Raw genomic sequence first — 25,344 nt, forward strand, 5'->3', positions numbered from 1 at the left:
ATCCTACATCTTCCCCTTTATAGTTTTGGAAAGCATGTACCCATGCTAGTTTCTCTTATTCACTGGCAATTGTTTGATCGTAAGTGTATGATGGCTTGTAGCACTTCAAGGCTGCGATCTTATGCCAACTTACCTGGAAGTAAGTTCCACTGAATGCAGGGGAGGAGTTAATTTTGAGTAGCCATGTGTAAGATTGCACTGTAAGTATGGCACAGAAAGCCAGTTAAGCAAAACTGCATGCTGCAGCTGGCATGTGGCATGTGGCATGTGTCAGGCCCTTCCATTGTTCTGTGGCTGTGCTTTGGCATGCAGTAGCGAGGCTGGTGACCACACAGTGTGAATTGCAAAAGAGTCGGCCTGAAAGCACAAGTGAAGTTTGATCTTAAAGGGAAACCACAGAGTTTAAAACAAGAAACACGTCTCGAATCTCAGATAAAGCATATTGAAAGCACACATCGACAATCCAATTTACTTTGCACCAGCTATATGCTTTTTTATTTCTTATAAATAACATGTACAGAACAGGATCTGTACAGAACAGAATATCTTTAAAGTCCACTCGTTCCTTTCTTTGCTTTATGTATTTGGTAATGTATACACCTTCTACAAAACTTAATCCAGCAACGTATTTCCATAAATTGAACCAAAATATGTTTGAAAGTAGCTTGTTGCAGCATCTTCTAAAGTGTTAAAGGAATTACCTGTCATTAACAATTATACAAGGTCCTCCTTTTATTCCATATTTATTATAAGAAATCAGATTCCCACATCCAAAAAGGCAATGCTGTTTGCAAACGCTCACGCCAGTTGCCAGAGAGGTGTTTCCCTAAGCACATTCTCATTCGTAAAAAAAGAAATGGAAATAGTTCTTGTTGGATTGACAGCAACAGGAAACAGGGCCTTTTTAAACAAAAACTTCAGGTTGCCTCTTGACAAGTTGAACACCCATCAAGCAGTTCCATTAAGAATATTTGCAATGTTTTAAGTAGCAACATTTCCGACACATTTCAAGAAGGAATCTACTGTAACCCAAGTTGCCTGAGGTGACTGGCGGAGGCAGTGATGGTACCCTTTGCAGCTCAGGAGCCTGAGTTCAAGCCCCATATTGGGCAAAAGATTCCTGCATTGCAGGGGGTTGGACTAGATGATCCTTGTGGTCCCTTACAACTCCTACAATTCTGTATGAAACAAAAATATCATGAACAAAAAATAGTGGTGCATTTCAGACTCTGGGCATAGTCTAAGTATGTTTATGTTGCTTTAGGTGGTATTGTGTGTTGTTTCACTCACAACTTTCAGCGACTCTTATTAAAACACAAAGTATTGGTTGGAGAACTGCATCTCAAAATTCAGATAGGTGTGAATTTTGAAGGATAGCTGTGTGCCAGTACTCACATTTTTTTGGAAAGTGCAGATTTGATAAGATTCGCTTTTAAATGAAAACTGAATCAAATCTCTCCCCCATCCCTACCCACAGGCTAATTTTTAAAGTGCACAGACCATCAGATTATGCTCCAAAGCTAGTCACGAAGCCCAACACCTTAGCTTGATTTTTAAAGTGTAAAGTGGGGTCATAAAAAGTCTTTGAGCCACTTCATATTGCTGTGGGCAGTCAGTAGATTATTATTTTCAGATTACCAAGTGGATTGGTGCAGACCGACCATCTCTCCTCTCTCCTTCTACAAAGGCCTGGATTTCCATCCCAAGCAGCGCCAACTGCGAGCAACTCATTAAACACAACAATTTGTTTGAAAAAGAACATGGATTGATTATCTTTTGCACATCAGCCTTTTTAATTTCCTTTTCTAAAAGAAATAATAAAAAGTAAAACAACAGTGCCGGCTCTCAGCACATGCCTATTCAAGGATACCTATACAAGGACATAATATCTACTTCCAAATTATGAGTTGTACATTACAAAGAATATTTAGACATGAATGCGAAAGGACATGGATGGAAAAGGGGAAAGGGAGCAGTAGAACATATAAATATGTTTAAAATAGTTGACAAAATAGTTACATTTATATGGCCTGACTGTTTTATATCATGAGCATAACACAGAATAGTCAAGTATATTGTTGTATCTCTAAACATAAGACAACTTATGGAAACCTATGTTCAGATGCGCCAACACCTGCCTCAGTTTTGGCAAGAAAAACTGCTTTCTGTTTGCACAGCTGCCCAACCATCAGGATACAAACAGGAGTGGCCAAACTTGGTGCCTTCCAGAGACTGTTGAATGACAAGTCCCAACAGCCAGGGACGATGGGAGTTTTACTCCAACAGCATCTAAAGGCCACAACATTGGCCAACCCTGGGCCACAGATGTGTGCACCACTTTTGAACTACTGCTTCGGTAGGTTTCACACACACACACAAAATCACTGCTGCACACAGATGCCTGCCTGACCACTTAATTTTCAGCAACATTATGCACTCGTTTTGCAACAGCAGTAATTAAGGCAGCTCCCTTTCCACTCCCGTCTTCAGACAGCATGAATGTCACATCACATTGAGGCGCCAGTTCTTTTACCGTTTCTTGCAAGATTCTAGAAAAGCTAAAGAGAGGAAAAACAAAGCAAAAATATATATGCAATGATTGCACACTGCTGTTTATTTCTTAACTGGCAAAATGCCTGTCATTATGATGGGTAGGAACAGGAGAATACAGAGGGAGGGCTTTTACATTGTAAGGATTGACAGTAATCCAGTCAGTCAGTCAGTCAGTCAGTCTCTCTCTCTCTCTCTCTCTCTCTATATATATATATATATGCCCTGCACTCACAAAACACCTTGTACCCCCTGGCAGATCCCACTCCCTGCGACAGGTAAGTCAACCAGCATCAAGGGCAAGAGGGCAGGTTCTTCTCTCACTTCAACTGCATCTGCAAGTACAGCTCTTTAGCTTTCTCCATGGAAAGGTTTTCACTAATATAAGTGGGAGGAGAAGTAGAGGGGTGCCCTGGGGTGCAGCATTGAGGAAGAAGCGCAGAACAGCTAATAAAGCACAATGTGGTGTGGATGGTCCAGTATAAATCCACCACTAATGCGTCCATATTGCACAGGAACATACGAAGGTGCCTTATACCGAGTCAGACCATTGGTCATTCTAGCTCAGTATTGTCTGCACTAGCTGGTGGTGGCTCTCTAGGATTTCAGGCAGGATTCTCTCCCAGCCTTACCGGACATGCTGGGGATTGAACCTAAGACCTTCTGCATGCAAGACAAATGCTCTATCACTGAGCTATGGTCCTTCTCATCAATGACATGTTGCAGAAGACCTTCAGAAAATCACCCATCTCTCTGGAGGGGCCTGTAGCCCATTCAAAGCAGAACTTTTCCCAGCTCTTTATTACAATCTTATTCAAGCAAGTGTAATAGGGCTAACTGATACAGCATTGTGGCAATTTCTCTTTCCCCCAACCTTTTTAATCCCCATCAACTAAGCAGAATATTATCTTTAAAAAATCGGTCAATTCTGCAAGGCAAAACAACAACGGCGATGCTGTGTACTCACTGTGGGTGTAGTTTGTATAAGGTGCCATCCACACCTACAGTGGTTTTTAAGTGCTCGAGATTTCTGTTGTCCCGTATCTTCTCCACGATAGCAGCCAGCCCGGCCCCACACAGCTGGGCTGCTCTCTTGGAAACGGAGCCACAAACTTCCTTTACAATGATACTGTCATCACAAGTGCTGTCAAGCCCAAGCTGCTGCAAGATTCTTCTTACTTGAAGTAGGACAAGCCGGTCACTGCACTCAGACAAAACACAACAGGCACTTCTGGTTAGGACGCAGAGCTAGGGCCAAATGTACTAAATAAGTCAATAGATGAACAGGTTTCCCCCCCCCTCTACTCCTCCTACTGCCTGAGCCTAAATCACAAAGGGCACTTCTACTTTCTGCTGCATTTCCCTATCACTTCCTCTGGTTACAAACGCTTCATGTTACGAGCTCCACTATCCCGGAAGTAGCTGCACCTGGTTGCGAACTTTGCCCCAGGATGCGAACAGAAATTGCATGCCAGAGGTTCATGCGCACAGCAGGAAACCCCATTAGCTAAAGTGGCGCCTCAGTATAAGAACAGTTTCAGCTTAAGAACGGACCTCCAGAATGAATTAAGTTCGTAACCAGAGGTACCACTGTATTGCAAAAAGTCTGGCCTTTTGTGGAAATGTGTTTGCTCCACGGTTTAATATCCTGTCATGTCAGGGCCGGCCTAGGACATTTTGGTGCCTGAGGTGAACCACAAAATGGCACCCCTCCTCCCTGCTAGGGAAGAAGCAGTGAGTGAAGATCTGCGACAGGAACAAGGTGGGGGAATAAAGATCTATTTCAGGATCTGCTGCCCCTGTGGACACAGCCACCAGTCGCCTCATTTTGCCTCATGGGTGGGCCGGCCCTGTGTCATGTTATGAAGTGGCAATCATCATTATCCTGTTCAGACTAAACAGGGAATCATGATAAATAACTAAAGATTTCCTTGTTTCCTTGCTTGCACCTCAAAGGGAGGAGAGAAAAGGCTGAGAGCATGGGAAAAACATTTCTTGATACTTTAGCTTATTCAGTCAATATTTAATTGTCTGAATGCAAACACTAGTTTAAAAGCAGGATGCTACTATTTTAGCTCTCCTGGGTGAAATGTACTTTTCAAAATTAGCATCATACATGCTCACTCAATCCAAGGGCATAGGGAATAGCTGCTCATTTCCACCCCCTCCAATCTGAGGACAAAGCAGAAAGGATCACTTAAAGTTCATGAAGCAACAGTGCAAACAGTACAGACTCGAAGTATTTTACTGCTGAAAGCAGTGTGATACTGATGTTTGAAATACACTGGGTTCATTCACACCCAATAAAAACCAAGTAAAGTTGTTCACTATAGAACTGCAGATTGCCCTAAGTAACAGGGTTCAGCATCTCAGTCAACCAACACTTCTTTTTCCCAACTGTATTATTTTCTTATGGTGTTTAAAATATTGACAAAGCTGCAAACATTCAGCTGCTTCTCACTAGTCTGATATGTGTGAAAGTGGCAGGCAGTGGGGAAAATACTCTGTTAGTACAACACATTGTTTTACCTTTCAATCTGGGACAGGAATTTGGTTTCAAATATTCCTCTTGTTCTCAGCCGCTCTGAAATCTGACCCCGGAAGAGAAGTCCTTGCTTGGTCAAGTCTATCAAGATCTGTCTCACTATTTCACCCAGATACATTCCACTGGTCATTTTCTCATACCTTATACAGAAAAAAGAAAAGGGATTTGGACAACATTTAACACATTTTCAGTTACGTATGCAAAAATGGGGCCTGGGATATAGTCTGTGCATACCACATGCCTTTTCTGAACATGTGCGTTGACTCTTAGGATGGAAATAAACATGACAGCAACAGACTCATGCTTTGTAAGGTGTTTTAAAGTGGAATAGCAGGCGTGTTCTTAAGTGGAAAGATTACTCAAAGTTCATATATGCCTAGGAATGGAAGAAACTGTGATTTCCATTCCAACCTGTGCTCATCACAATCAACACCTTTTCCGTTGCACTGTACTTTGGTTTCCACTGAATGTAATAACATTCACTACATTGTCTGCTACTTAACATACGTTACGTAACTTACATTCGTTTCAATGTCAAGGAAACATCAAAACAATGTAAAAAAGTTATTACTGTTGTACTGTTTGTGGACATAAAACAACTGTGATGATGATGTGAACAAATACCAACTGTGTTCACTTGAGTGATTTCTATTCCTGACTACACATGAACACGCAAACCACTATTTCCACCTCCTTTTCTAATAGAATTACCTGCCATTCCTACATATGTCCTGAAGACATTGCAATAGCAATAAAACACAGACTGTTACCTCTGTTCTCCAGGATTCAATGACCCCTCATCCACTTCTTTGTCATATTTTGTCCTGAGATTATCTATGCAGCCATTGTCGCCAAATCCTCCCCATTCTGTATTGATGCACATTTTGCCCTCGTCTCCTTCTACAATTTCTATATTACGCATGTCTTCCATGTAGCAAACATTACTGCCTGTCCCTGGAAGGAAGAAAGAGAAATGTGCATTTTATTCCTTTGAAGCAACCACCAGGAGAAGCACAAAGACCTGGGAAATGGAAAAAAAAAAATCCTGGAAGAAGTTTGCTTTTTCTCTCTAAGTGAGAGATAAAATTTAGGGGCTAAAAGTAGGGGCAGGGAAATCTGTCAACTTCTGTTTTACTCACTCAGTTTCTCATGTTTCTAGTCTTAAGTTTAATTCCCCACTTAAAAAAACACTAAGTGCTCATGAAAATTCAGCAGCATTTTACTGTGAATTTCTCATAACAGACATATCTTTGTAAGCAATGTTAATATACACAATTTTGCAAAGCAGTTTTCCATTATGTTTTGCATGTTGGTATTTTCTTTTCAATAATATATGCAGGTAAACACACACTTTACTGCAATATTTACATTTCTGTACACATTACCTGGCTTTGCAAAATTCAAAGTTGTGCGAATTTCAAACAGCGGCTATGTTTCAGTTTGTATATTGTTTCAAAAACTGACTTGGGTAGGGTTACATTTAAATGCAAACTAAATCAATTTTATGCCCTATATTTAGGTAACTAAGGTTCATATTATAGCTTGGGATGCAGTGTATACCTCATACCACTAGGTGGCATGCAACACTTTGTCTCCCTTTCCCTCCTCATCTGTATTGCTCATAACATTATTAGTTTCCATCATTCCCGTCAAGGCTCACTGTAATTCCCATCATCTATAATTTCCACCATCCCTGTCTATTGGCCATGCTGACTGGGGCCAATAGGAATTAGAGTCCAATGTCATCTGGAGGACCAAAGGTTCTCCCCTCCTTGCCCACAAGAATCCATCCCGCAAAACAGCAAGTTGACCAAGATTCCATCTCCCAAAAGATTTTAGCATATCATTTCACTGTTGGTTACAAATCTTATTCTGCCACATCCTGGAACATCCATACACAAGTGTTATAGGATTGCTTTTTACCTGCAATGAGACCGATTTCGCAGTTTGGGTCTTCATAGCCACAAGTCATCATTGTCCCAACTGTATCATTTACCACAGCTACAATATCCAGATCAAATTCCTGAAATAAAAAACTGATTTTAAGAATGTGCAAAGAGTGAAAAACAAATAAACACATACACACCCTTTGATGTATTGTGCACTAAGCACTAGCTTTATACTATCTATCATCATGAAAGCACAATAAAAAGGATATCCGAAGGAGCCCACAAAATGAAACCAACACATTTGAAAGCATTTAGAGTATTTGCGGCACGTAGAGCTACATTTGGATCACTGAGATTCAGTTCTATACTACTGTCATAGCAAGGGATTGGTGCTTGAACCTTTGGGAGATTTCCCCACAATGGTACTTACATTCCTTCGTTTGATAGCTTCCCTGAGCATATCAACAACATCCTCTCCTTCGCAGTCTGTTGCCTTAAACCCTTTTGTCCACCCAACAAGAGTTCCCTAAAGTGGGGAAGTCATACAATCAATAAATGAAAGATGCTTACACCAAGAGGAGAAAAACAGGTAGAACACTTAAAAGTTGGATTACACTTTCAAGAGGAGCTTGGTTCAACATATTGCATTTTGGGGAAATATTAAAATACCAAAATGCTCCCTTCCTGATAGAGGAGGATGCTTCAGGGAACAGAGCAGGAGGGCTATATACTCTGTCGTTGAGGGTTTCCTGCATCAAGCAAGAGTCCAGACAAGATTATCTCTAAGATCCCTTCCAAATGTACACTCTCTAGCAAAAGAGAGCTTGCCAACTCCCAAGGCAGCCTGTTACATACTTAGCGTTGGGAAGTTTAAACCAGTGGTACTTCACGGTATGCCAGGTGCCATAAGAAACTGGCTGGCCATGGCTGAAACAGAAAGCTGGATGTTTTGATTACTTCCTGTACCAGCATCCCTGATGGAGGTGCAACACTGGTATCAGAAGTGGCCATGCAATTCAAACTGACTGCCACTCCTGTTATTGTTGCAACACAAAGCCTATGACAATATAGAAGTGGTTTTTCAGTGCAGAAAAAACATATACATTGGACTCGATCTGAATTGTTGTTTTGTATTCTACACATCCTTAATAATTTGCTTTAACTCTCCATGAGCTGCTGTATGCATCAGCAGCCTTGTGTCAAGCATGCCTTGTCCAAAGTAAATCTGCCTAAGTGCGTATAAGAATGAGATTGTTTTTTGTTTAACACAAATGACATTGTTTTTTGTTTAACATTTAATTCAATTTTATACACTCTCTGGTAAAACCTGTGATAAAACTCTTGTCAGTCCACAGGGAAGGGAATAAAAAAATAATAAAGAAATGTTTCTATGGAAAATTCTGCAAAGATTAACCCAAATTAAAAGAGGAAATGAAACAGCATGTCAAATCTCAACTCTCCTCCTTACCTTATCAATACATGCTTGTCTGCAGGGGAAGGAAAAAGTAAAGCCAAGAGGAAGTCGGGCACCCTTAATGCCCATGTACTCCAAAAAGTCTGCAATGCACTGGACAATGTGATCAAACAGCTAGAAGGGAAGAAAGAGAATATTATTGGAGTTCTTTATGTTTGTGGAGTCGAGTCAGAAGAAGGTAGTGGAGGACAAGTACTGGGGAATGTCAAAGGAAGGTCTGAGTGGCAGGTGGAATGGCCAAAGGCTTGCTGGGGATAGCTTAATTGTTTGGCTTAGGCTGAAGAGGCAAGGGAAGATCCAATCTGCACTGGGGGGCGGGGAGAAGTGAGGAGCAGCTTGGCATGTTGGTCGCTGGTGACTGGCAGGATTACCAGAGGGAAGATTTCAATAGCAACACAGCAAGACACACCTGCACTTCAGTAAATCAGTAAAGGGTTTTGTTGGGGGGGGGGGAGTCCTCTGTTATAGCATTAATGGGACTTAACTGGGATGGAGAGAATAAAAGGGCAGTTTTGCTAAACGCTTTCATAAGGTAACTAACTGCTTCCTTAAAGCTATCTTAATTTAACATTAATAGCTGGATATTGTTGTTGTTGGCATCTATCTGTCTCAGGAGACAATGCAGGAGTGCGCCTTTGGGGTGAGGTCAAACTCAAAGTAGCTGGGGATAAGCTGTTGGTATTTAAAGTGACAAGAAAGTGTATACATTTAAATATGCAATACTATCTTAAAGTAACCAGATAAGCTTGTGCACTTAATAATCTTGTTGCGAATAAACGTAAATACTTTACGTATAATATCTATATCTGATTGGCTTTGTATCATGCCTGTACCCCATAATCACTGGTTTATTGGTAAGTTAAGGGTTCAAAAGGAATAAGTGAGACTGAACGGTGTCAGTGGCAAGGGTTTAGGAGAACCACTGGAGTGGGAATTGGGTTCTGTTATTACAGAGTAAGCAAGTAAATACCCCATTCCCTCCACAGGTTCAATAAAAATAAATAACTGGCTTGTTTTACTTTACCTCTTCACCTGTTCCCTGCATAATTTCCAAAGGAATGGCAAAGATTTTATTGTACATTCGGACTGATTTGCTTCTTCCACTTCTGATTTTTACAAGCAAAACTCTGAAATTTGTTCCCCCAAGATCAAGGGCCAGAAATTTTCCATTTTCTGCAACAGAAAAATCAGCATTTTAATCTGACTGAAGTCTTCCTTCCTAACTGTTGGACAGAAAGGCTTCTGGAATTTCCAAATCAAACTTGCTGACTCTGAGCTTCTTGTTCAAAAAAATTATAAATCATTTTTCAAACATGTTCACTGCTTTCTGGGGTTCCTGTGAACTTATCTGTTGTTTTTATTACCTCCTCTCTCTCTCTCTCTCTCTCTCTCTCTTTTTAAAAGCTTTTTATTTATTTATTTGTTATGTACAAGAACATGTAAACACTGGAAAAACCAGGTCAGTAACAGAGAAAAATACAGAGTTGTGAAATAAAATAATAGCAAACCAATGTACCAAATGTACCAATGTTCCTGGAATATCAGATGGTATAACCATAACAAAGAATGAGAAGCTGGAGGGATATGGGAAGATCCCCTGTTAATATAGTCAAATAAGTGAAACCAATCTGCATCGACCTTCCCCTTTGTTTTAGATTAGCTTTTCTGGGTCCTTACCTGTTCCATCTGGTGTTCCATAAACAAATGTGGGCAGCATTTTCACAGTGGCTGTAGGATGCGTTTCTTTCTTCAGGCCATACTCCAGTTCTGCCCTCATTCTGTTTTTCACACCTATGAGGTTCTCTTTGGTTATTTTGAAGAGGCTCAAGACCTCGTTGATCTGTTTGCGCTGAGATAAGAGTCTGCAGGCAACAGCAGTTACCATCGCAGCCCCCTTCCCACTGCCACTCTCCGACAGCAGAAATCGAACGTCACAGTTGGGCACCAGCCTTCTGACTACTTTATGGAGACGCTTAGCATACCTAAAGCCAAAAAGGTCTTTTAAATGCTTACAAATATTGTGTGCACAATAAAATACAAGGGAGCACACACCATTGCGCTAAATTGCTTTCTCCCTTAAGCCGCTTAGCACTTTCACAGATCAAGGAAATCCTTTTGATTCAAGTCCACACAGTTCATGAGCACAAAACAAAAGACATCTGATGAATCAAGTCAAAGGCCTACCTACTCCCTCCTCTCAGCATCCTGTTTCCCTCATTGGCCAACTAGATGCCAATGGAAAGCCCATAAGCAGGGGCAGACTTCCATAATTTTTCAGAAAATTGTGCCGTGTGCGATGCCAGAATATGGCACCATCAATGGTTCTTCTCACTTATGGATCATCTCAATTTTGCACCCCCTCAGCTTGGTGGAACCACCTAAACCGCCCTATATCCATGCCAAAAGCAGGACGTGTGAGGGAAACAGAATCACGGAGAGCTGTCCACAGACTTCCCTGGCAATAACCACTGCCGGACCATTCTTCTGAAGTTCCATAAGATCTTATTTAGGCTAGCTTTTTACTGACCAAGCGGTGCCTCTGAGGGCAGTTTTAATCAAGAACAAAGTAGAAAGCTTTGCTAGATCAGAATATCAAACAGTGGCCAGCCAAATATCTGCGGAAAGCTCATCAGTTAGGCATTAATAGCAATAACCATTTGCTCAAGTTTGACTACAGCATCTGGTAACCAGAGAAATACTGTATGAAGTTGTATCCCTTCTACGGGTGCCCTTCTACTGACAGAAGGTTATTTGATCCAGCAGATGCTTATGTCACTATAATGGCAAAGGAGGCACATTTTTACCAATTCCTCACTGCAGCCTCCACACCGTCCTCCATGATGCTTCTGAAGGGAGAGGAAAATCAACCAAAAAATTGCCCCTCTAACTCCATTCTGCCAATGGAAGCCTCCACTAGATCAAAGAGTCTTCCATGGACAAACTTTATGGGATACATTAAAGTTATGTATAGCTATCACAGCCAGCAAGTTTTGACAGCTCATGAATTTTTCTTACCCTTTTTCAAAGGCAACTTGGCTCATAGTCATCATGATTGCTAGATGTCTGCATACCCTTAAATTAATTATCATATGCAGATGAGCAATGATAATTTCCCCAAGCATGACAACCCTACCTACTTCGATGTGACTTACTGAGGGTGTGTCTTATACAACGTCCCATCAACTCCCACTGTCGTTCGGAGCCTTGCAACCTTTTTATTTTCACGGAGGCGTGTGAGTATCGCCGCCAAAGCTGCAGCACAGAGATTTGCTGAGCGAAATGAAACAACAGTGCAGACGTGCTGAACGGCAATGCAGTCATCCTCCGATGGAGCCAGGCCCAGTTCCGTCAGAATTTCTTTAGTATTGCTCAGGCCTTCTTTGTACCTAACCCAAAACAAAGGAATCAGAAACAAGCCTGAGGAAACCACTTCAGCTTTTAGTAGTGAGAGGGAGACAGTGGTGAACCACTTTCTGTATGGAACCAATAAGCAGGCCAGAAATTTCTGGACGTAGGTGGTCATGTGTCCTACTTTGCAGAGGACAGTCCTCTATTTAAAGGCATCTTCTATCAGAAAGGCTATTCTGGTCCAAATCGAATTAAAGATAAAGACTGCATATACACTATACATTTAAAGTGTGTTGCTTCCCCCAAAGAATCCTGGGAGCTGTAGCTTACCCTACATAGAGTTACAGTTCTCAGCACCCTTGACTACAGCTCCCAGAATTCTCTGGAGGAAGTCATGTGCTTTAAATGTACACAGGCAAGAAACCATAAGAAAAGAGAGCAGAGGCCTTGCAGTTGCCCACCAGCCGTTTCTACCTGGTCAACAGACCTTTGGCCACCATCTTCCCTTCTGTCATGAGATGTGCTATGTTTCTATTTAAATCATGGTAATTTCTAAAGGTTGGGACGTGGGTGGCGCTGCAGGTAAAACCTCAGTGCCTAGGACTTGCTGATCATAAGGTCAGCAGTTCGAATCCCCACAGCGGGGTGCGCTCCTGTCCTTCGGTCCCAGCTCCTGCCCACCTAGCAGTTTGAAAGCACCCCTAAGTGCAAGTAGATAAATAGGTACCGCTTTATAGCGGGAAGGTAAACGGCGTTTCCGTGTGCGGCTCTGGCTCGCCAGCTGCAGCTTCGTCACGCTGGCCACGTGACCCGGAAGTGTCTTCGGACAGCGCCGGCTCCCGGCCTCTTGAGCGAGATGAGCGTGCAACCCTAGAGTCGGTCACGACTGGCCCGTATGGGCAGGGGTACCTTTAATTTCTAAAGGTGCATCTATACATGCCAATTCGTACATGCAGATTACATGCAAAGCTGTGCCCTATTTTTTGCAGCAACATGTTCTGCTTTTGTGTGATTGACTGTCCACCCTATCTGAAATCTCATCGTACCTGGTCTGATCTATGGAGCAAGAAGGAGGAAGAGGCTGCCCTAAATAACATCTGCAAGCATTTGGCCTCACCAAAGCAGAGTAGCTTTGAAGGCAGGGTAGCTGCCCAAAATCAATGCTTGCACAAATTGTAGAACAGAAGCTGCTCTTACAGAAAACTCTCTGATGGACAGATTAAAGCCTCTTACTTTTCCATGGCAGCAATGTGTTTTGTCTCAATCTTGCCCTTGGTGCAGAGAGCTGTTGACAACTTCCCGTTGAAAAGCAAACCTTCCCTTGTCATTTTCAGAAGGATAATTCTTACGAGTTCTCCTAAATACAAACCACTAATCATCTTCTCAAACCTGTAATTCAACAGAAAGCTGTTGTCAGAAAGCATCAAGGGCATTTCGTGCTTTCTAATAAAGAATTAGATTTACATTTCTTGGGAGAAATCCAGTAATTCCCCCCCAAAAAAGGAGAAAAAACTGTTCCCAATGACTCATTTGTAATATTAATCCTCTGTCTGGAAGCGCTCCCTATTACAGTGGTACCTCAGGTTACATACGCTTCAGGTTACAGACTCCGCTAACCCAGAAATATTACCTCGGGTTAAGAACTTTGCTTCAGGATGAGAACAGAAATAGTGCTCTGGCGGCGCAGCGGCAGCAGCAGGAGGCTCCATTAGCTAAAGTGGTGCTTCAGGTTAAGAACAGTTTCAGAATGGACCTCCGGAACGAATTAAGTACTAAACCCGAGCTACCACTGTACAATCATTATTGTTATCATGATTACCTATTCCTACTACTGCTGCTAAAGACCCACAAAGGATTGTGGAAAGAAAGATGGCAGCAAAGGACGCTTTATTCTTTTATCTGCCCCCTCCTCTTCTTTGCAGTTAAGTTACTGCTGGAATGGGGGAAGGACTCAGAAAAAACTCCCAACTCAGAACACACACACTGCACCACACACAATTTATTTAACATGGGCCATTCAGCACCCTTCTGTGAAAGTTCAGTTAGGAATGTGTTTGGGGTCAGAGAGAAGGGCACTTCCTCTGAGCCAGTTTCTCACTGCCCCCCCGCATGCCCCAAAAAATCACTGGAAGGATACTAAACCCCTGGGGATTTAGGATTTAACCAGATTCTTGGCCAAAGCACTCCTCCTAAATAGTATCAATGGCGCTTCACAGTACTTGCCTGCCACTTAATATATTCAAGGCTACTTCTGTCCCAATGTTATTTCATGGTTGTTTTGAGGTGGTGCACTAGAAAGACGCCTTATCCCATGCTGATGACTAAACTTACAATTGTTTTCCAGGATTGAAAGAGCCCAAATCAATCTCCTTGTCAAACTCTGTCCTGATGTCATCCAGTGATGCGTCATCTCCAAAGGCTCCCCATTCAGTATTAATGCACATCCTTCCTTCATCACCTTCCACTAAGTCAATATTGCTCATTTCCTCCATGTAGCAAGCATTTGTGCCTGTTCCTGAGTCCAGCGGATTCATTTTGGAGGTTGTTGGGGGAAGGGAAGGGAAGGGGGGAAGAAACACATGATTAATTAAGAAGAAACACATAATCATAATTAAAAAATAAATAAAATAAAATTGATTTTTTCTAAGAAAAAAATAATTTTCTGTGCCTTGTGCAATGCCACACGGGCTCAACTGTTCTATACTCCCAGAACACTCACTTTATCTTAAGCCAGATTGGCCCTGCCTCTGGTAAAAAAAAGATATAGAATTACCAATAATGACACCAACTTCACATCGCTGATCATCGTATCCACAGGTCATCATCGTTCCAACTGTGTCATTTACCAAAGCCAAAATATCTACGTCAATGTCCTAATGAGGCAAATGCAACATACCAGTAAAGTCAAAATAATACATATTCAGATTCTTACAATCAATAAGAACCACAGTCTTTTCAAAAACAAAATCAGCTTAATACCTAGGGATGGGAATTTCAAAGTGGAGGTGCATATCACCACCACCTAGAAGTTTCAGACAGACAGACCATTATACTCTGATGAAATGCACACGCTCATCCAAGTTCTTTCATTTACTTCAAGGAAGGAAAAAGCTCTGCAATAACAATTTTGTAGGTTTGAATGGGGCAGTTTCTTTTTCTGCAGACGGTATGTGCCAATGTCCCAGCTTGCACATCAGAACTGCTAGGAAATGTCAACTTTTTTTTAATGCAATCAGATTATTAAAAAAAAAATCTTAACTTGCCTGGTGTTTTCTGAGGGCTTTCTGGAGAGATTTCACCACATCTGTCTGCTGCACTCCTCTGGCTTTAAAATGCTTTGTCCAAGAAATCAGTATACCCTTGAAATAAAAGAAGAAGCAATTATCCATTAACAATGTGTGCTGCATGGCTTAAAGAGTGGCATATAAAGGAGAGAGAGATTGGGGGGGGGGGTGATTGTTATTTTTTCTTTCTCTAGTTTATGCATGGGCTGGTGTAACATATTTACTATAATTTACCAGTAGTTCATGATCTAATGTATTGTTTTGCTCTAATTTTAAATATTAATAAAAAATTAACAGTGTATAAAACCTTAAAACATTTTTAAAGCATCAAATATTTGATTGGACAGATATGCCAAGAGGCAGAAGTAGTATAAAATCCATATATTTTGGGGGGAAATACAGAAATTGATTATCTTTTGAGAAATCACTTGAAAAATGTGTCTATTATTATTATTATTATTATTATCATCATTATTATTATTATTTGTAAACAGCCCTTCATCCAAAGATCTCAGGGTGGCTCACAGCATAAAAATACAAGATAGAAGCACAAAATACACAATAAAAACTGGAACACATTGAAAAAGGATACAGGGTGTTAATCAGCCAAAGGCCTAGTTGAAGAGGAATGCTTTCGCCTGGCACCTAAAGATGTATAATGAAGGCACCAGGCGAGCCTCCCTTCATCTAAACATTAATCAAAACTGCATACAAAAAATTGTACATCAGGAGATATATAATGCTGATGAATTTTCGAAAGGATTTAAAAAATGGAAATGAGGGGAACTGACTCGGGAAACAAAAAGCTGAAGGAAACTGAAATTAACAAATTTGTCTATCCCTATGCACTTTCAGGTTTTCCCAAGGCAGCAGGACTCATATTTCCTGCCTTCCGAGTCCCATGCAGTGACTTGTCCTAGTATTCTTGTCTCTGCACAACTGCTATTCCCATCCCATCACACTCTCAGCCCCTGAGTTTTAGAAGCAAAAATTGTACACCTATTTTATATACTTAGTGTCACAGCCAGCAGATATAATGCACGCTTTTGCAAAGCTATGTTCTCTGCATAACGAATTCTATACCTTCCTAGAATGGGCAAAGTGGCATTTCAGGAGAGCCCCTGCTGCTTGCTAATGGCAGCTTCTCAGCTCTGGAGCTCTTGGTTAATAATTTGGGAGAAATTCACCCTGGTTACAAAGCCATAAAGAACATTGGTCTTACCTCCTCTAATTTTCTCTGTATATAAGGAAAAGATAGGGTAAAGCCAAGAGGAAATTTCTTATGCTTTATATTCTTTGTCTCCATGAAGTCTGCAAGACAGTCAGCTACATACTGAAACAGCTGCATCAAAATAGGGAGGAAGTGTGAGTTATTATATATTACCTACTAGAATACAATGCAGGCTCCGTACGGCTCAAATGGAATAGGAGATAAAGCAATGCCTATAATTAACAATGGTTATTTTTTATATGCAATATGATAACAAAAAAGCCTATTATCACAAGGTCAGCATAAACCAGGCTGCATTCAGAGTAGGGTTGTCATATGTCCAGAATTTCTTGGAATATTGCTCTGGAAGCAGTGTCTGGGCTGAAATCAGCAGAAATGTCATAGGGCACCGCATGTTAGCAGTGCCATTTTTGGCAATTTTACTGTAAAAAACGGCTCAAAAACATCCATTTTGTTGTTGTTCCAATTTTGCCCAAAAAGCTCAATAACCTTTGCTTCCAGATTTTCACTTATTGAAATATAGCAACCCTAATTCAGAGGGTACTTTATCTCATCTTCCCAACAGTTCCTTACCCGTCAGTTTTCATGTTTTGTGTAATCTTTCACACAATGTAAAACCCACTTTTGGAAATCTAGTGGAATCTAGCAGAAGTTTAGCACCCAATTCCATCTTAATTTTCTCCAGAAAAATAAAATCTGTTTGCATATTAACTAGGAGAACCTCGGGAAATTTGTGCTCTGTAGCTTCCCTGTTGTTTTCACTGATACCCATGTGATGAAATTTGGGACAGTATCCTGGCATACTGTTATTTCCTGCCATTTAAAATTTAGTACATCATGGCAGTATAGTGATCAAAACACAACAGGGTATTGTGGTGTGAAAGGAATGTTAGAATTTGGGGCAGAAGTGCTAGCGCTATAACTCATAAAACTAACACAATAATGTGTCTGAATGCAGCCATAGCCTCTGTATCCTATATCTATTATCCCATGCATCTATCATCCCAAAATTGTCACTGGTTTGCTAAAGATTAATGCATATTCTCAGCATGTGGCAGCCATGGTTTGATTGACTTTTAGTAAGCCATGCTCATTTCCAGATGCAGCTGTTGAGGTGCTCTGAATAACTATTCCCGGAGAAAGTTGTATGCCTTGGGAGATTGCAAATATTAAAACTAAAATTGGCTAATAGGATCTTTTTAGGTCTTAGAATACATTCTTCACAGAGAGCATGTTTCAGAGGAAGATACGCTACTTACATCTGTCCCACTCCCATGGATGATTTCTTTAGGTGTTGGATAGATTTGACTCTCCATTTGAACATTTTGCTTCCCATTTTCAGACACTTTGACCTTTAGGACTCTGAATCGGGAGCCCCCAAGGTCTAAAGCAAGAAATTCGCCCTTTTCTGTAACACAAACAACAGGTAGAAATGGTTGGGTCTTCCAAACTTCAGGTAACTCTGCATCAGAGCCGAAGCAGGGTCTCAGTAGAGAGATCAGACATGGGCACTGGTGCCATTCTTGATGCAATGCAGAAATCTCAACGTAAAAAACAATTGTGTGTTGTCTGGTTCTTACTGATCGTCTAATGTATTTGTCTAATGTATGGTTGATATTAGAGCAGAGATGGGGAACCAGTGACCCTTCAGATGTTGCTGGACTCCCAGGTTGGCATGCAGCAACCAAAGGAAAGTACATGTTCCAACTCTGGTGCATTGCAATTTCTGCCCAAAATTAGAGGACATAGGATCTTGGTTTTCCTTCATTGTGCTTTAACTGCCTACTTATACAATCCTGGAATTCATTTCATTTCTTTGAGGGGAGATGGGGAAGATAGGCAGCTTCATTCTCCCCTCACACTGCCTCCTTGCTCTCGGCTTTTGGCTTGGGGAATCTCAGTGCCGCTATTATGAACCATCCTCTTAAAATTAAGAAAATAAGAAGAGCCCTGCTGGATCAGGCCCAAGGTCCATCTGGTCCAACATCCTCCAACCAGATGCCCATGAGATGCCTTCAAGCAGGACATGAGTCTCCTCACTTGTGATTAACAGCAACGGGCATCCAGAGGCGTTCTGCCTTCTGACACTGGAGACAAATCATAGCCATTGTGGCTAGTAGCCATCGATAGCCTCATTGCTATCGTTGATGATGGCAGGAGGAATGCAGAACGGCTGCTTACCTGTGCCATCAGGAATGGACCGCACAAAAGTTGGCAGCATTTTTAGTGTGGCTGTTGGATTGGTGTCTCTTGCCAGGCCTTTCACCATCTCTGCCTGGAAACGGGCCATCAAATCAAGGAGGACGTCATCAGAGAGACGCATGTGGTACAAGTACCGATCAACCTGGGGCAAGAGGTTCAATATATTTTTTACTAATTGTTATTATGAATAAATATGTGTTTATTTCATGAAATTTATACACAGCTTGGTTGTGTGTGGTTTTTTAAAAAAACAACCACACACCTTAAAGCAGTTTTCCCTTGCAGAAGGGTGGCCTCTTTTTTTTTTTTTTTTGCACTGACTAGTAGCGACACACATGCAAGAATACATGCACACATCCTATGTATACAGACCTGCGCTTGCAATCTCATTGGTGTACACTCCATCAACAACCCATATTTGCCCAAAGAAACTTCAAAATGCAAGTTGCTACTAGGAACAGAAAGGGCAAGAAATTCCTTGTGTTAGTTGCCCTTGCTTTTGAAAAGAATAACCATGAGCCAAGCAAGCTGTGTAAACCAATATTTTTGTTCAATACATGTATAGTGTTACTAGACATTCTTCAAAGTCCATGTTCCCTGACTTTGCTACCATCCCGCACTGTAACAGTGATGCTTATAAGCTGTTTTTTATATATATTCTCCCACCGCCTGCTTTTAACCCACCCACCACCCATGTAAGGCTGCAAAGAAACCCTAGATTTCAAACACATTTTCGTTCCAAAGAGCCAAGCAGCAGCTTAGCAACTATTTAAAAGTGCCATCACTAAAACATGTCTGGGGGCTAAGCAGGAAGAGGGGAGGCTTGGTAGCAGTGGCAAACAACAGCAGCAGGAGCACTTATTGGCATCAGTGGCCCCAAGGTGGGATCACACTGCAGTTTGGCACTGGCCCTGCACCTCCTTGACAATATATTTTCCTTTCTCTATTCCTCCCTCTTATTTTTGTTATACATCACATTTGGAAACTTACTTCTTCATGACCGTTCAGTTGGTCCGAATGGAGGTTATTGCCCTCATGTCGTTCCCCCCATTTATGGATTGACTGAGCTATCTTGTCACTTTTATCTGTGTCAACAGTAATCCTGCTTCCCACTTTACTGAGTTGTTGACATCCAAACCCTTGGGTAAATAACCAGGCCAATCCAATGAACAGAGGTCAGATCAGGGAGAATGCTTTGTCTTCCCTTCCTCCCTTCAACCGCCCTCCCAAATTCATTTCCAAATATATATTCAGAAAATCCAGTTCTTATTGGGAGGCATGGCAGTGGGGAGGGAGATCCAATGAAGGATCTTGGAAACATTTTCCTCTTAGCAGCAGAGGATTAGCACTGACAAAACGGCTATGCTAACCATGGAAATTACAGAGACCATTGCTGGCATCCGTCTGTCTCAGGAGACAATGGAGAAGTGTACCTTTGGGAGTGAAGTTAAACTGTTGGAAGGTTGCACCTCTAGAAAAACAGGTGCCAGAACCCACCATGAACTTCTCCCTTGTTCTCTTATAATGGCAATGGCGCCCACCTGAGAGGCACAGGAACTGAGTTCTGGACAGTTCCAGCTGGGGGAAAAGTCCTGCCCATGGGGAATTAAAATGGAAACACATGATAAACCTAGAAGACTGTGGGACTGTCTACACAACAGGGATGGTGAGGTGCTATGGTAGCAAAGTGAAAATAAGCCACTGGGACATGATTTAGCCAAATTTAAGGACGTTGTTGATGCTGTCTGATTCAAGAGAGGTTGGCACAGACTTGTGGGTTTCCTTTGGTCCAAAGGTAAGCACAGCTGCTATGTTAGGAATTGAAAGAGGCCCTTTTTGTGAATTCCTTTGCACTAGGAATGTGTAGCATCCAACATACTATGTCAGAGCGAAAAGATAGCTTTATAATCCTTATCAACAATCTATTCTAAATTAAATTATATTTTAACGGCTACAAGTACCATTGAGGTAGAATGGATGTGAGAGACGGTAGTCTGGTGCATGAGTAAAACTAGCCATGTGAGTGACCTAATGGGAAGGGAATTCTATTTACAAGGGTGTTGAACAAATAGGTCTATTCCGCACTCAGCCAGCCAGCGACTACTGCTGGGGCACATTTGAGGACATATTGCCCCTTCCTCGTTCCCTTTGGAAATCAAATGAGCAGAAATGATTCCCTGGCTCCCATGTCAACACAGGAAACCTATCTGACATTGCCAAGAGTCGGGAGGACCCTGGATAAGGCAGTGATGTTGTCACTGAAGTATTGGGGAGAAGAGATGTATTGCCTCTGTGCACAGCTGCAAGCTATGGAAGCTTCCAGATAAGCTGTTTCTTGAGCATTAATCCTGATTTGTTTGACAGCATTGGCTATCTAACGAGTGTTTCTTCTGATTTGTTTGTGAGGCGATTAGATGATGTTGTGTCAAGGCAAGTATTGTTGAACACTTTCCGGTACATTTCCCAATCACTTTCCTTCCTGCAAAAAGTCTGATATTTTGGGGAAGGGGGTTTGTTGCACAAGGTCTCCCAAACAAATGCAATTCTGCAACCTCAGATTGCTGGTATGGGGTTGAATCCCACCCAAAAATGGCATCGATGAGCACAGAAGGGGGCCATCTCAATGGGGGTCACTTTCTGTGTTATACTTCAGGGCTATGTTTGAGATGCCTGAAAGTGGTCTGGATCCAGATCCCACAGTTTATTCACTATGTAGGGATGGGAAAGGAATTTGGTTCAGCTAGGATTTTAACATGAACCTTCTAATTGACCCTTTCCAAAACCACATGTGAACCTAAACACGGTTATTCTTTGAATTTAGTGCTTCTCCAACTAAATAGTGTGGACATAGATTACATACAAAAATGTGTACGTAAACTGGCAGAAATTTACAATAAAATGCTGATGAGTTTTAACACATTGTTAATAAAGGGGGGGGGGCAAACTGAACTTACAACTAGAAAAATGAGAAACTGAGTGAAACCAAGAGAAACCAAAAGTGATATTCTGTGCTAGGCATGAGTTTGGGTACCATTCAGAAGATATTACATGGAAATGGGAGATTTAATCATAGTCACACTTAACCTTTGTAAAGCATTTTGTGTTCAAAGTAACTCACATGCATTCTGTAGCTGTAAAAGTCAGCACATTTACCACATACTGCAGATGGAGCGACTGAGGACAGGTGGTTTGCATAAAGCTACATAGTGAGTTTATGGACGAAGCAAGATTTTTAATATTTGATGGTTTACTGTGGTTTCATAATTTGTTGGAAGCTGCCCAGAGTGGATGGCCCCACTAATAATAACAATATTATCACCATCACCATCAAACTGGGGGTTTTCTATATCCACTTAGTAAGCCCCACTGAACTCAACAGGGCTTCTGTGTAAATATGTATAGGACTGCACTGCCGTTTTTGCTACACTAGACCAACGGTCTCTAAATATAAAAATCCCACAAGATCTTTTAAGTTGGTCTGAGCTAATGCACCACAGAAAGTGAAAGAAAGAAAAAAATATAGCACATTTTACCAGTGTTACTTTTCAACCTTTAAGCTTAGGAAATGTTTAAGGCCTACTCCACCAACAGACGGGTTTCTCCTCAGCAGGCTTTATTTATTGATGGCGGCAGGGCCCAAAGCTGGTAATAATTAATATATTACAAGATATATCTGGGATTACAAATTAGCCATGTTCCCATTAACTATTTTGTTCTGCTATCTAGAAGGAAAAGTTGGGACGTGTGTTCTTGAAGGTAGCACTAATCTCCAGTGTGGTGCTGTAAGTTTAGCAAGCAACTGCTCCTAAAGACCAAACAACACATGGCAGCAACAGAGCTGTTTGTTGAAAACTGGGCCTTCTCCGAAGTGCATATCAAGCAGGGGGAAATGTCTAATGTTTACCACATGAAGAGGGTATGAAGGTTGCAGGGGCTGCACCCTCCTCACTGCCTCTTCCCCACAAGATTATCTTTCTGCCGAGCCAAGGATCAGAGTTCAGCTGAGGAGAAAAAGCAGCTGAAAGAGTAGACTGTGGTCAAGCAGGGGAGGTATAGCAGATACACATGCACCCCCTTTTTTCCTAGAAATTATATCCAGACCGCACATTATGTGCGATTGGGGCAGACCTAAATGTCATCTACAGCAGCTGTCCCATCAGGTGAAAGACAATGCCAAGGAGAAAGATGGGACCACAGAGCCTCTCCATCAGCTGACAAACCCACAATTTTTGGCTCCTCCTCTCCTTGAAATATTTACATTTTAGTTGGTCATTACAAATTTAGACCAAATGCCTAGATTTGCTTTTCCCCCTCCTCCCTTCCAATCCCTTCTCCGTTTGTGTCGTTTCTTTTTAAGATTGTAGGTCTGAGGGCAAGGGGCTGCCTTTATCAATTACATTTTTTTAAGTCGTTCAGGTAGCTTTCTGGCTGGAAAAAGGGATACAAAGGCCCACCCAATACATTTTGCTGCCTGAGGCAAAGGACAAAGTGAAGCTTCCTCCATTTCAATGCAGAAGCTGCTTAGACTAGTAGCTGAAACTTTTTTTGACACTAGTGATGGGACAGCCTCCTTCGCAGGGCAGGGGACACAGGCAGTCAATGTGTGTAATAGAAATGTAATAAAATAAACTATCAATGTTAAAAAAAAATTTGCAGGACTGATCAAGGCTGCATCTTGTTTTTTAAAAAGCGTATTTTATGTTAAGGTACACATTTTCTCTTAACAAATCCATTGACTCATGTTTAAAAGATAGGGAAATTACTTCACTTAGACGTCATCTGAAGAGATTAGGGCACATGTTGTGTGACAACCTACACGTATTTTTAGGAATTCTTTTATGATGGTGGAAGAATGACTAAAAGGCATTCTTCCACCATAGAGGGAAGGTGGACAGGAGAGAAGAGAAGAGGTCTCAGAGAATGATGGAAGGCTCATAACACAACCTTAGAAAGACATATCACAGAACTAGATCTAAAAGCCTTTCCCAGATTGATAACTAATGCCATGTTTAACTAAACCTCTAGGTTTAAGTTATAGCCCATTTGATTATTAAAAGAATTATTGTAGTAGCAGTAATTTTCCTAGGTGTGTTTTCTAAAAAGAAGATCTATTTATTTATTGCTGCCTGCTTAGCCATGGGAAGAAAACTGCAGCTTTGTCCTCATATAAAATGTTAGTATTGAAATGTGACTGCAAATCCTGATTAGCAGCTCTAGCCTTGCACAGTTCCATAATAGGGACAGTCTGTTGTTGTTAAATCTAAAAATTACCATTCTAGCTTAGGTGTACTTGTCACAGATTCTGAACTTTGCTTGCACCAAGATTCCTTTCCTTAGATATTTTTTCCACCTCTAAGAGTGCAATTAAATTAAAAATAGCTGAACAAACTCATCCTCTGCCAATTTTTGCTAAGTGTATGTTGTAACTACATACACAAAACTTTCTTCTTTTTTTAATGACAACCCACAAGTCAAAAAACAATTCTCTTATTTAAAGTAGCTGATGTCAAAACAGTGAGCCCAGCCAACTCTTACCTTTTTGATCTGGTCCTCTTTTAGTTTTGTGAAATAAAACGACACTAAGTGTACAGCAAACATTTCTCTCTATCTCTAATGCCTCAGTATTGATGGAACGGCTGTGAACAACTAACTCCAGATCTCATTCATATACTATGAGGCCAGCAAAACTCACTTGCCGGGGCCATTTGCCAGCAGAGATGTTAATAAGAAACCCCAGAGCAGCCAGTCCTAAACAAGTCCATTCAGTGTAGTTGGTTCAATGATTAATCTCCAGCCTCTTGCTCTCTCCTCCTTCCCCTCTCTCCCCACCCCCCTCACACACACAGAGTCCCTCCCACCACTTGGTATAGTCTAATACTGAACAGGTGGCTAACTGCCAAGAGCAGAGAAAAGGAAACAATTAGCTACTGGCCCAATTTGGAAATGTTCTACCCCTGAACAAACCAGTTGCTATGGGTGCTTCTTTGCTTAACCGAAACCCAGCACGATCTTCCACAGCATGGCACACTTCCAGTAGGGAAAAAGTAGTAAAAACAAGCCACTTCAATGGGCATTGTATCGCTCAGAAACATTGCTGGGAACGGCATGGGAATAGAGGACACTTTCCTTCCCAGCCACCCAGCCGCTTGGCACTCTGCAGCAATGCAAAGCGCATTTTCCCAGTCTGCTACATTTTCGTTTCATCTAGGCAAGTCTTCGCAATAATTTGCCTGTGGGCTCTCAAGTGCCAGTCGTCTGCCACACAACCCCCAGATCTCAAAGAGTTTGAGAAAGGAAGAGCTGTGCAAATATATATATATGTATGTATGTATTTTTCAACCATGCACTGATGCTTAGGAGCTGCCATAGCAGAGTGAAGAAACATGGCTGTTAAGATCTTGGACAGCAGCAGATGCAAAAGGAGCCTTGCTTATTGCTGGAAATCGTCCACTAAACACAAAGAGCTGAGCTGTGTAGTACCTTGACAGAGGCATAATGGACATCACAAACACTCGACTTTAGGTCCAACCTATCCTGTGGCTTATAATGCTGAATGTTCATAACCAAGGAAGTTGATCTATCCAGAGAGCGGCAGCCTCAGTTACATCTTCCAACATGAGCGATCCCCAGCCTCCTATAGCTGGTGAAGTTTCCAAAGCTGAAATAACTTCACAACAAATTGAAGAGCCCCAAAAGCATGGCGCCAGTACAGCTTGTGAGTTTTGTTTACCGGAATTTGCCGCTAGCTGAACTAGATCTGTGTCTAGCGGGTGGCTGCTAGACAAGGTGTACCCAAGAGAAAGCTTTCCTAGCCCTAGATT

The 25,344-nt window shown here is 41.6% G+C and overlaps 1 protein-coding gene across 1 annotated transcript; it reads right to left on the reverse strand.

The window, feature by feature from the left end:
• Positions 1-2,378: 2,378 nt before the first annotated feature.
• On the reverse strand, positions 2,379-24,805 carry LOC309370941 (hexokinase HKDC1). Its single transcript, XM_081913229.1, has 18 exons — positions 24,059-24,805; positions 18,503-18,665; positions 17,581-17,729; positions 16,313-16,432; positions 15,070-15,165; positions 14,580-14,679; positions 14,138-14,321; positions 13,040-13,195; positions 11,611-11,844; positions 10,136-10,440; positions 9,483-9,631; positions 8,453-8,572; positions 7,415-7,510; positions 7,019-7,118; positions 5,866-6,049; positions 5,080-5,235; positions 3,518-3,751; positions 2,379-2,558 (listed from the first exon to the last, which is right to left on the reverse strand). The coding sequence occupies exons 1-18, from the start codon at positions 24,119-24,121 to the stop codon at positions 2,414-2,416; spliced, it is 2,754 nt and encodes a 917-aa protein (XP_081769355.1). The 5' UTR covers positions 24,122-24,805; the 3' UTR covers positions 2,379-2,413.
• Positions 24,806-25,344: the final 539 nt, after the last annotated feature.

This window comes from Podarcis melisellensis (genome assembly GCF_964234715.1).
Source record: "Podarcis melisellensis genome assembly, chromosome: 5".
Taxonomy (NCBI): Eukaryota; Metazoa; Chordata; class Lepidosauria; order Squamata; family Lacertidae; genus Podarcis; species Podarcis melisellensis.

What these genes read in the sequence shown, in the direction of transcription:
- LOC309370941 (XM_081913229.1), bottom strand. Translation starts at nt 24,121, where the DNA reads ATGTTTGCTGTACACTTAGTGTCGTTTTATTTCACAAAACTAAAAGAG. An exon ending in AAGAGGACCAGATCAAAAAG is followed by an intron (nt 18,666 to 24,058) that starts GTAAGAGTTGGC and finishes CTCTTGCCCCAG; the next exon opens with GTTGATCGGTACTTGTACCA. An exon ending in AAGCCCTCAGAAAACACCAG is followed by an intron (nt 14,680 to 15,069) that starts GCAAGTTAAGAT and finishes TTGCCTCATTAG; the next exon opens with GACATTGACGTAGATATTTT.